Raw genomic sequence first — 12,771 nt, forward strand, 5'->3', positions numbered from 1 at the left:
TCTTTCTGGGGGTCCAAAATCCCTAGCTACGCCCCTGCCGCCACCATCAGTGTCTGGACTCCTATCTTGCTAACTGCCAAAGACTCAGTCTCAACCATTTCCAAATCATTGCCAAACTCGTGTTATTGAAACATTAGAGGAAGCATGTTAGCCTCAGCTGTATCGTCTCTCCTGAATCCAAATTCTGCATTTTTCTACTAAATTTGCAACATTACTTTGAGGTAGTGCTGGACCAGAAAACTGAATCCCTAATTTTTTTCACAACAAACTCGATTTATGATTTGAAGTGATTTTCTGTTCTGCTAAAAACAAACAAACAAACAAACAAACAAAAAAAACAACTAAAAGGTTGTTTAAGGTAAATTCAGACCTTTGTGATGCGCTTACTGCAGATGTTCAATTCTCACTAACAATAAAATTGCAAATCATGTAGCCTGGTGGATACGTTTCTATTTGGTGCAGGTAACAAGCATAAAGCAACAGAGACCATGACTTAGACTCCTATTTATTTCAAATAATCAGCCATCCAAAGTCACCCATTTTAAAATGATCTACAAGATCTCTTTGTTCAATGCTACTGTTAAATACAAGCAAAATAAATAAAATTCACAGGCTGTCATCAGTGTTTCTACTTGTCTGATAAAGTGCATTCAATAGCAGTAGTAAATGTTAGTAACAATGAGGTCAGATGAATAAACAGATCTATTCTGTCTGGATTAGTGTATTTATGGCTCATTGTTCTTGCCTCCTCTTCTTGTCAGTTCAGTCAAACTGGGAGATTAAACTCACCCCCCCCCCCCCCCCCCCCACACACACACACACCATGCTAAAATCAGGGGTGGAAATATTAAATCTGAGTCCTTTAGTGTTTTTGTTTTTAAAGATTTTTTGGGCATTTTTGTGCATTTACTTGATAGAGGAGGATAGTGGATAGAGTCGGAAACAGGGACAAGAGCAGGGGAGAGACATGCGGGCCGGATTCGAACCCAGGCCGTCCACGTACATGGGGCGCGCGTGCCTTAACCACCGGCCACCTGCGCCCCAGTCCTTTAGTGTTTTAAGAGTCATTTTGCTATTTCTGTCTTTTAGGGAAGAACTGTACTTTGATACAATTCACATAGCACCTATTACTGAAAAAAACAGCAAAAAGAGGAGGTCCAGGATGTCTATGAGCGGACCTCTTGTTTCACTTATGAGACCACACCAGAAGCATTAATTGGAAGACAGAAATGGACAAGTCAGACCAAAAAAGTTTGCATGCAACTCTCAACTTGAAAAAGTGTTTTTTTACTAGTTTATCAGGTACCTTGTTGTGATGTGGTTCAACCATTAGACAGAACATTGACATATAGGAAACACGGACAGCCCTAGCATTTCACCTTCACTTTCTTTTGGTTAAATTATAATGATCAAATCATTCCTCTATCTCTATGATAACCAAAGACAGAGGACGCTTATGCTATACTTTGACTTCCAGGGTAGCGAATGTGAATCATGCGTAGCACACCTAGTCTAATCTGTTCTAGCCAGGGGACTACTTTGATTCCTTATGATTCAATTAGATTTGATTTGATTCAGAATCATGTTTCAATCCAAATCAATTCCTAAATCACACTGAACTGCTGTTTGTTAAAAAGATGATTGTTAAAATGTTTTAGCATCTACTTCTGTCTGCTGTGCTGTGGACCTGTATTTTGTCATATGGCATTAAATGCTACATAAATCTGTTCAAGATAATGTAGTTAACCTGGATTTGTAGCATTTAGATCAGCTGATAACAATAAAGTAACAGAGGAAAACCTGAAACAGAAATAACATTTATTTGAATATGAATAAATGCGCTAGTTTTAGCCAGATAACCAAGTATTTATCAGAAACTAGTGAAAAAATGATGCTTCCATTAAGTCTTGACAACACAGTGGGAAACAATGATGGAGTTTTTTTTTTTTTCTTCTGATCAGCATTGGCAGCAGACCCCTGCACTGATGGCGTGTGATGTGAGCTCAGGCTTTGGACTCTTAAGTTTTTTTACTTTTCCTTTGCAGACTTGACACAGACTAAGTCCATTCATTCTTCATCTTAGTCAGAGGCACTGTAGAATGGACAGTGCATTTCAAATATTGTCTGAAGTTAAAAAAAAAAACAGGACAGACTGAGTGTCTAACAGCTCCTTAGATACCAGTATGTCAGGGCTGGCCATGTAAACACTGAAGACACTGAGAGCTAGTGCTGCTGTGTCAGGGAAACTGAGGACAGGAGGAACAAAACAGCAGGTGTTGTTGATCTAACTTGACCATATTTTGTGTTATTTTGTACTTTGTAGTTTTAAATGATTAATCAGCACGCTAATAATCAATAACACAGTGCTCAGGGTGGCTGCTGCTGAAAATGCATTTAGGACAAAATAAAGAAATGTCAATTTTTTTACATTTTCAATCAATTCAGAGTCAGATAAGTAAATATTTATAATTCTCATATGAATCTCGTCTGATGCATTATCAAGGTGTGTTGGTCCTTTAAGAAAATTAGATTTAGTCCAGTTTCAACTGACTAACACGTTTATCAGCATTTTAAAGTCCAGTTTTGTTGAACAAACACGGAAGGCTGATTCCATTCAGTTTGAAGGCACTGTGATGTTTGGCCTTCGCTATGAACGTCATTGAGCCGTTATGGGAGAAATACTTGATCCCCTCTTGATGCTGGCTTCTGAGGTAGTAAGAGAAGTGTTGTAGAGTCCAAATGGGATCAGCAGAGAGGTGCAGAGTTGTTCGTTCTGACTGTGTGTGCATGTGGAGCTCCCACTGTGCTTTGCAGTAATTCCACAACAAACTGTGACAGATGGTTTATGGAGGACCAGAATTAAAAACAGTATCAAAATGAATGCGCTGTTGTGGAAATGCACTGTGAAAACCTGAAATTCAAATTTTTCTAAATTTACATGGATGTTCTCTGTAGGTAGCACATCTGAAACCTGTTCGCTTGCCACTATCAAACAAAAAAAACAGGAAACATTATCGTCAGGCTGTAGCTGTTGACACAGCTGAACAAAAGGAAAAACGACACGCTGGAGAATGGTTTCAACCTTCTCTCCTTTGGAGAAAAACGTAAGGCTGAAAACTGGGGTGACTTATTCTGGATTTTATGGTAAATATATGAAGTTTCAAAACTATTAAACAGTTATCTCAGCTCTGGGATGCTCTATACACAAAGAATTGCTGCCTGTGTTTTTTATGTGCAAGCAATTCTGAACCAATTGCCCTTTGCCCAAATGAAGTCATTTGAATCGAATTGTTGTAGCTGTTAAACTGTACTCAACCCACGCCCTGGAAAGACAAGCCTCTTTAGACATGGAAAAGCTGCAACTGAAATTCTTCCCATCAAGGGAGATTGATCTTGCTGAAAAAAGGCATCAACAGCCAATCGAATGCTTCCTGTAATGAAGAAACTTGTAATAATTTGTGATCCACTGAATGAACTAAAGCTCTGATATTGTCAAGCACTGGAGAGGAGGGATTACACTTAGGGAGTACACTTTTTTCAGCATAGCTGTACTTTTACTTGAGAACCATATTAAACTGGCTCCACCCCTGCACACACGCACACTATCACACATCATGCAGACACAGACCACAAAGAGCATGCATCGCGCCCCTCTGGTGCTACAGCACCCGATGTCTGTCCCGCTGGCTCAGAGGCAGACCAGTAGGCTTCAGGGAGGAGGGGATGGGCAGCTCATGCAGACAGTCTGGGAAGCTGGCTGGGCTCAGCTGCTTCAGAACAGTCTGCATGGCACTGAGGACCAGGGAGGCAGGGCTACGTTTGGACAGGTACATATAGGTGTCCTCTCCCAGCAGCTTGGTCCAGCGCTCTGGCTCTCTGCTTAGAGTTGCCTCCATCTTAAAGTGCACTTTGGGCATGAATAGGAGTAGGTTGTCCAGACACTGTCGCCTGTCCTGGCCACTCCCTGCTACCTCACAGTCCCATAGCTTCTCCAGGATCACATCCAGGGGCGTCAGGCCATTGTGGTCCTTGGCATGTGGGGAGCATCCACTCCCCAGCAGCAGCACCACTGCCTCCGGCCGCTGCAGCTCACAGGCAAGATGGAGAGGCGTCCTCCCGTCTTCCATGTGAAAACAGCCTGTCTGGTCTGTGTAGGGGGGCGTGCTGGGGACCCTGTGCAATAAATGAAATTTAAATTTAATATATGATTTTGGCTTCTCATGATCATGAAAACAAGACAACTGCAACTAAATGATTACAGTGCCACATGCTGTTCTACCATAATAAAAATGTCATTTTAACCTAATATCTATTGCTGAGCTTCATGGACCAAAAATCATGTGTTACTTAGATAAAATACTGCTAAAATATCCAGATGTCAGGGAGGTGGCTGAAACTGAGGGAGTGAGTTCAGAGGAGCAAACTGTGGCATGAAACTGTGTGTTGTGTTTCTGCCACAGTTCATGAGGTGACCATGGTAATGCCTGTCTCTAAGCAGTAAAATGCCCTTCTCTCTCTTCTCTTTAATAACTTGGCCATTATCTCTCTCAGTAGTGTTCTCCGGCTCCACGGCCCTTAGCTCAGAGTTTTGTGTCTGCAGTGATGTGCACCCTGCTCCTCTATGGCGATGTTCACACATCTGTAAGACAGAGATCTTTCTCATGATCGCATGATTTGAACAGAAGGCGAAATGGAGCCCAGATGACTTTAATGTTTGGTATTTGTCAATGACAAAAAACTCTGAACATGAAAAAGAAATACTGGCATTAAAACACTTGTTTTGTACAAAGATTTGATGAAAAAGTTTTGCTAAAGAATAAAACACAGGAATCCAAAGTCCAATTCTATTTATCATATTTGTGTATTATCATTACTACTATTTAAAGGGAGTGAAGGAAAACATTGCGTTGCATGAAACATCAGCACAGTAGAATTCTGCGCAGGCACAACTGCAGCAGAATCATGCAGCAGAAACCCTGAGCATCTCTTCAGGAGAGAGACGCTGAAGCGGCATAAAGCTTTCAGTGTTGTGCTAGTTTTAATAAAGAAATGTCCAGTTTTGACAAAAGTGCTGCTGTCACTAATTCTGAGCTAAACGCTCCAATCGCAGCAAATGTATTCAAGCATTCACACAAGAAAGCCTTTCCCCCCTAACTATCACATGCTGAGAGTTAATCAGCTATCATGCTAAAGCAGGTCAGCAGAAGACTGTAAAAAAATCTTTTCCAACTAGAATGGCCGTCTGAGGCGGCAGACCCACGCCTAAGCAGCGCCACCGAGGAACTCACGCTCCCATTGATTACTACGGTGTTCAAAATTCGAAGTGCGAGAAAAACCAAATGGGTGCGTGGTTCATCACTAAAATCTAATCGATTCTTCCCTGTCACTATCCCAATATTCCCTGAAAGTTTGGTGAAGATCTGACTTTCTGTTATCTTGTACACACTCACGTCTCTGCACACAGGTGAGAGCTTGTATTCATGTACGCGCTCTGGAGAAGTACACACAAACACAGGCGGGTAGGGAGAGATGGAGACACAGGCTGTCCTTTAATCAATCCTGGGTGGCTCCTACCTTCAATGGAATAAGACCTGAAATGTATGGCTAGTTTTTTAAATCTACTTTACTAGCCAGGATGGATGGTTGTTGAAAATAGTGATGTATGATGTCAACAGGATTTATTTGATGTTTTTTTATCACATTATTTTGGTGTAATTAATTAATTAATCCAAATCAACATTTTGTCAGCACTAAAATGATAAATGCCCAAAGACATGATATAGTCCAGTGTGAAGATTAATAAATGCATGTGATGCAGAGATTGTAAAATCAGTGAGTTGGAGCTGTTGATATGTTGAGTGTTGATCATATATATATACATATATATGGTATATTTTCTAATGAGATAATACAGTTACATCATTTAGATGGTAATGTTGATTTAAAGAAAAAGATAGTGGGCCTAATACTCAAGAGAACATTGTTTTAGCAAGAACCACTGAGAGTAATATGGTTACCGATCACAAGATAATCTATTTGAAATGTTCAGTCTTACTGTGGAATTGTCTTTTTAAATTTTTCTGTCAGAGTCTTTTAATATGATTTGTAAAAATCTAAGGATTTTGATCGATGTTTGATACTATATCAACAAAAACTGAAGTTTTAGACATAGACTATTTGGAAATGTAATTTTTTTTATTTAGGGATATCCTGGTCAGCATTTTTGGCCTCCAATCCCAATCTGATTTTTTAAATATTGAGTAGCTACCAAGTCCCAATCTGATCCTCATATTTAGAGTTTCAATGGTTTGTGTTTACAAAAATAACTTAAGTAAAAAAAATAACTTCTAAATCTCTCACACTGATTCTATAAGCCTTAGTGCAGTTATCCCTGTTGTAAAACACTTCAAATCAAATGTCTACTCAGAATGGTGTCATAGCTCTATTTTACTTTCATAAATAGTCAAAAAATAAAATTACATAATCACTAGGTATAGTGTTTGAATTAAAGAGAATTCAGACTAGAATTAAAAAAAACAGCTGACAGGCCTGAGCAGTCCAAAAACATGAATCCAAAAAGTGGTGTAAAAAGCCTCAATAGTCACATTAACAAATAAATTCAATAAATGAATCTGAAATTTTACAATCCCACTTAGAGGTGGCATCATTTGCTTGACTACATCAGTCACAAAAACTAAACTAAAGAAATGAATTCAAAACATCCCAACTCCACTTTAAAGATTTGCTAAAGGTTTACATTGAATAGGATCAAAAATAAATGAATCCTTCAGATTCAAAACAACAATCCCTGTTAAATGGAGCAGCTTAATCTGAGACATGGAGACAAACGCACACACACAACAGTAAAACCCGAATATCAGATAGAAGGATCTCTATTATCACAGCGATAATGATGAATGTTCTACTGGAGCTGCTCCAGAGTCTCACTCTCATTTCTTTGCCCACTGTTACCTTAGAATGAAGTGAAGGAAAACCCATCATCTCCATCACCTTTTTGGCTTATCACTGTCTCCAGGGTATTTATCTTTCCTCTCAAAGTCTGGAGTTTGTTGCCTCAGTGGAGCAGACTTCTCCTCTGCTGCTATAGTGAAGTCTCTGCATTCTGTTCCATGTTTAGCTCAGAAATGTTGGATCAAACTGGTGATATTAAACCCTGCCCTGCTGCTACTGCCAAATCAGTCATGTTACAGATGCAAGTGGCCATTGGACTGTTGCATCTTGAAGAATTTCCATACAGCTGTCTTTTAAAGCTAATGCTACTACTGCTGCTCTGTTGACTTTAGGCCTGCCACAAATTGTCATACATGCACAACAGCTGATATAAATGATTGACTGGGCTGATCTGATCAAATTGTCGATCTCCGATCAATGATTGAATGCCTTCAGCATTCACAGCAACAATGCACAGTCAAACTGAGAGACACCCTGAATCTGCTGAAAGTCACACTATACACCTGGCTTTTAACTTCATCGAATCTGTGATATCAACAAAAATAAAAGTTCCTAAATGTACATAAATACATCTAACCTGGCACACAGGTACATCTAACCTCTCATACACACCATTTGGGGAAAGACAGAGCCACTGAATAAAAACTCGGAGGGTGATTGGATGAACATTCTGTCTGTCACATCTTTACAGGCCAATCAGAGCAACAAAACAGCCGCTACCGAGGAGTAAACTCCATAGAGAACTGCATAATGCACACCATGGTGACTGTAGACATGTCAGTACTCGACTTTTGTCGTTTATGAAAAGAAAACAACTCACTGCTGTTCTTTGTTCTTTTTATGAAGAAATGCCGTCAAGTTCTCATAAAACTGGCACTTTAGCAGCATCCACACTACTGTCTTCCACCATAATTGCACTTGCCTCTTGTTGCTGTTTGCATACGTCATGACTCTGCAGCGCCTCGTTGCCGATTGGTCCTGTCACTTTCTAACTGGGCCCAAACAGTTCAAATGGGAGCTTTGCAAGATGGTTTCACCAGTGAGAAACACAGAAACGGGAAAATCCATCTGCTTTGCAAGGTAAAAATACATCTACTTTAGAAATCTAATTATATTAGTTAACAACACTGTGAAGTATTTTCCTGAAGGCCACTCAGGACATGGCAGTGATGGTGGAAGGGCTTCCTAAACAGTATATAGTTCATCTTACTTCTGAATTTGATTTAACTAAAGAGGGCCTGATTTTAACTTCATAATGACTGACTGGGGTCATTTTATGCCATGTATCTTGGACTTCCTTTTCTGTTTCCATGGAATCAAAAAGGTTCTAATATGTTTTTTTTTTTTTTTTTTAACTTTTTTTCACCAGAAAATCGTGTTGATTAAAAATGTTGTTTTCAAGAGTTGACAAGGTTTCTGACAAGAGTAGAAGCTGTATGTAAACATAGATATTAATACATTAATAAATCTAAATAATTGGAAACAGAAAAGAGCCTATTTACTAGATTCATACCAACGTTTGTAATCCTGGTATTATCTGCCACTATGATAACCTGGTGTTATTTCTTTATCTTTCTTAAATACTGAGATACTCATTTATGCTGTGCTGTATTATATTCCATTCTATTTGGCTACATATAGTATTCTATCCTACATACTGTACCCATTTAGCTATGAAATGAGGTAATGAAACAGCCCATTGTTTAATAGTCGAAGCATGAATCAAACTGATCGTGTTTGTGATTTCCGATATGGTCGAGCAGCCCTACCGATGAGTCTCCTGGAGGATGAGGCCAAGGATGTGTCGCCGATCGTAGCGGACAGCCATTGAGAGGTGAGGGGCGGAGGACGGGCAGCAGCAGAAGCGCTCCCCGGGCCGAGCTAACGCCTCCTCGGTGTAGCGGTTCAGCAGGTACTGGGCGTACGCCTGGTGGTCATGCACTATGGCGTAGAGAAGAGCCTCGGAGGGGGTGTAGGTCCTCTTATTTGAGTCTTCTTCAGGATAAAACGTCTCCATGGTCCGTATGTCCTCCAGCAGCCAGACCGGCTTCAGGTCCCGTACGGCCCGGTAGAAGAGCAGAGAAAAGGATCGCCGAGGCTTCTCGAAGCTCCGTGCCGCGGAGCTGACGGTCACAGAGGCCATGACGACGTCCAAAAAGCCGAGAAACCCGAGCTACCCGTGTCCTCGGCGGGTCAGACTGCCTTTCGTCGTCCAGGAGACATTACTAAAAGCTTAACGACCAAACACGGAGGCATAAGATCGAGTTTTACGCCGAGTTACCGTTACAGGCTCTGTTTACTGCCTCTAGTCACACACAACCACATTCCTACACTCTGCTGACAACTGCTGCGGGACTGCTCGCCGCAGTACAGCCACAGTGCGCATGCGCAAACATCTCGACGTTGTACACTGGATCAGATTCGACCTCATCGTGCTTTATCAGTGCATAATAATACGTATAAAATAGCTTCTAACAAGTTTTTGTGACCCCTTTTGCGGGCGAGTAGCTCCATTTTTAAATTACTGATCTAAAATTAGACCTGTCAATCAATTATACTGTCCCACGATTTCTGGTTCGTTAAACTCTAAATAGAGGATTTTTCTCGATAGTTCCTTTGGGCTTTCATGCCAGAAATAAACACTGGAGAAGAGCGAGAATAGAGCTGGAAATTGGGGAGTTACTTTTGAGTTGTAAGCAGGGGTGTAGCTAGGGATTCTGGGCCCTCAGAAAGAATATTACACAGGGCCCCCCTTAACCGCTAGCCAAGCAACAAATGTGTCATTTTTACAAATATCTATGCATTTTAATGTATTTTAAAGCCGTAATATCCCCGTTTATGAGCAATATTTTTTTTTACTGTGGTTAAATTAAATTTACTTGCATTATTTCACAGTGCTGGTCTACAAAATTTGAACATTTTTAAATTCTATTTGATGCAAATTTCCATCTGTTGACTGATTTATTAGTCATAGTTGCTTTTGATTCAATAATGACAATAATTACTAAGAAAAAAATAAAGTAAAACACACTTTTCATTGCAGGCTTTCACTGGCCCCTCCCTTACTGTGGGCCTGGGTAATCAGTAGGGGAGAGTGGGGTGAGTTGTGCCAGTTTTTACTCTAGAGGCGTGTTTCCATCAGGGGGTCTGGTTTGATTCAGTTCGGTTTGGTATGGTTTGGTACGCTAAACCCCAAAATAGTTTGCATTTCCACAGACACCCGTGCTCTCACCTGGGTGGGCGGGGCTGTAAAAGCATGCATGTGAAGTCACAGACAGCGTTACAATGTTACAATGTTACAATGTCATTTAGCAGACGCTTTTCTCCAAAGCGACGTACATTTGAGAGCGTGAGTCAGCTGTTCCAGCTACAGAGTTATAGAAAGTGACAGTGACAGAAATCAGTCGGGAATAAGCACTAAACAGCTTTATTTCAGCTGAAAATGCTTTAAAAAAACAACAAAAAAAACTACATCTTAATAATGTTAACCACTGTCAGTACAGATCCTCAGCAGATGGAATACGTGTACAGAGACGGTTTGAGATGTAATGCGACATTAATGTGTGAAAATATCTAGTCTAGAACAGTTTATTCGACAAAATATGAAAGTTTAGAGCTGTACTGTGAGAATTTGCCACATTAAAAATAAAGCAAAAGTTCAGCTGGTGTTAAAATCAAGCTAGATTAAATCAGAAATCCAGGGTGTGCTGATCTCGTTTTAAAATAGTCTGCAGCCTGAAGTTTTACGAGCCCGTTCAACAACCACAGAGTGATGTTTTCACAGGTTACCTAACAGTAGAAGTAGATTAATAATTAGTTACAGATGGAAATGAACTGTTCAAAGGCTTCATACTCACTAAACTTCTGCATTAATTTAGTTTCTCATCCATCGCAGATGGATCAGGCTGATGTGAGCCTTTGAGCTCTGCTTTGTGTACTTAAAATCATCCAGATAAATGTCAGGAAACTTGATTTGCGGCCAAATATCAATATCCACAGACTAGGAAACAGTTTGGATCTCCGTTAAGTCCAAATATTTCCCATTTAGGCAGATATTTTTCTCCCATTTTCACCTGCTTCTCACAGCGCAGACTTCCGTGTTTGAAGCCCAGAGGCGAGCAGCTGAGTCGCGCACTGACATGACGTCAGTGCAGCCCCTATTGTTGTGTGTGTAGCTCCACCTTTTTGGTACGGTTAGGTAAGATTGGCACCCCTACGGAAGGGTGCCGAAAAGTGGGACGGTATGGGTCGGTTTTTTGGGACCCTTTCTCTATGGAAACACCAAAAAAAGTGTGCCGTACTGCACTGAACTGAGCCGGACCACTCGGTGGAAACGACCTAAAAGTGATTTTAAAGTGAGGCCATTACAGTAATACCTCCAACTTAAGTACAAACACATATTTCAGGATGTGGTGCATCCCTGGGAACAATAACTTTGTATCTGAAATAAACTGTTTAAGAAATATAGTTTTCAGAAAAAAAGTGGTCTTGTGGCACAACTTGCCCCCGGTGAGTGGTAAGTTGTGCCAGTGATTATTGAAGTAAAACAGAACATTTTAATCTCATAAACTGTAATGCTATAAAAGCACGACAAATTCAATACAGAATTACTCTTTTAAGTTTTATTTAGATATCGTCACCCTATTAAACTAATGGCATAAGTCATATTTTCTAGTTTTTTGGGAAAACACAAAAACCCTAAATGCATATTATATATTTGTGAATCATTTCATACATAGAACGCTATCTGTCAATTAAGTAACATATACAAATAATGTGATTTAGGCCAATTTCTGAACATCCCATTGGAACTTAGGCCACTTAAAAACTGAATAAAACTGCTCTTTAATAACGGTGCAAACTCAAAGCTGAAATCAGTGTTAGCTAAATTAAACAAATGGCAGGTAAATCAAACACTGATGAGGCATGCCCATCTCCTCACTTCTCCAGCTGTTCTTGACCCTTCTTTACTGGGTTCTAGGTGTGTAGGTCTTGGTGTGTGGTTGTGTGGATTTGTTGTGTTTGTGTGTCTGGGTGTGTGGGTCTGGGTGAGAGGGTGTGTGGGTTAGGGTCTAGACCCTAACCCACACTGTTGGTCTGGGATTTGTGTCTGTGTGTGTGTGGGTCTGCATGTGTGGGTCTGGATTTGTGGGTATTTGGGTCTGGTTGTGTGGGCGTCAGGGTTCGGGTGTGTCTGCGGGTCTGGGTTTGTGGGTGTGCCGCTGGCACAACATAACCAGGCCCTTTGGCACAAATCATCCCAGCCCCACTATTTTAAAAAACTAGCATGATCCAGCAGTTTAGAGCTAACATCATGCTAACTGTAGACCCCACTCTCCCCTACCCTTTTGCCCCCTGTGCTACACCCATGGTTGTAAGCAGGGGCCACGGGCCTTGACCCCAGGATTTACTGTGCTTAACAAATTTATTAGACCACCACCGAAAGTAAGGTTTATGCCACAGCTGCCCTAAATTAACAGCATTGGTAATTACCAAAATCATTTTTTATGTTTCTGCAGTGGTTAATACACCAATATGCAGAGGCTCTTTAACCAAAATGATATTCCTAATATATTTTAATATAATTATAATATTATTGTTATCCATGAATTTTCAAATTTACTGATTTACAAAAAACCCCTGAAAAATAGTAAAGCACATTATTTTTTCTTGATTAATATGTCAAATTATATTCCTGAACAGAAAAATGAGTTTTAGTGGTTGAATGTTATGCTGGATTAATTTCTGACTTCTCAGAGAAGCCCAGTGAGCCAAATTTGGGTATAAAAAGGTGAATTC

At 40.3% G+C, this 12,771-nt stretch overlaps 1 protein-coding gene across 1 annotated transcript; it reads right to left on the reverse strand.

Annotated features, from left to right (window-relative positions):
• Positions 1–832: 832 nt before the first annotated feature.
• On the reverse strand, positions 833–9,331 carry zgc:112001 (uncharacterized protein LOC550384 homolog). The gene is made up of 2 exons (XM_041806135.1): positions 8,742–9,331; positions 833–4,173 (listed from the first exon to the last, which is right to left on the reverse strand). The coding sequence occupies exons 1-2, from the start codon at positions 9,113–9,115 to the stop codon at positions 3,660–3,662; spliced, it is 888 nt and encodes a 295-aa protein (XP_041662069.1). The 5' UTR covers positions 9,116–9,331; the 3' UTR covers positions 833–3,659.
• Positions 9,332–12,771: the final 3,440 nt, after the last annotated feature.

Source organism: Cheilinus undulatus, linkage group 14, assembly GCF_018320785.1.
Source record: "Cheilinus undulatus linkage group 14, ASM1832078v1, whole genome shotgun sequence".
In the NCBI taxonomy this organism is placed as follows: Eukaryota; Metazoa; Chordata; class Actinopteri; order Labriformes; family Labridae; genus Cheilinus; species Cheilinus undulatus.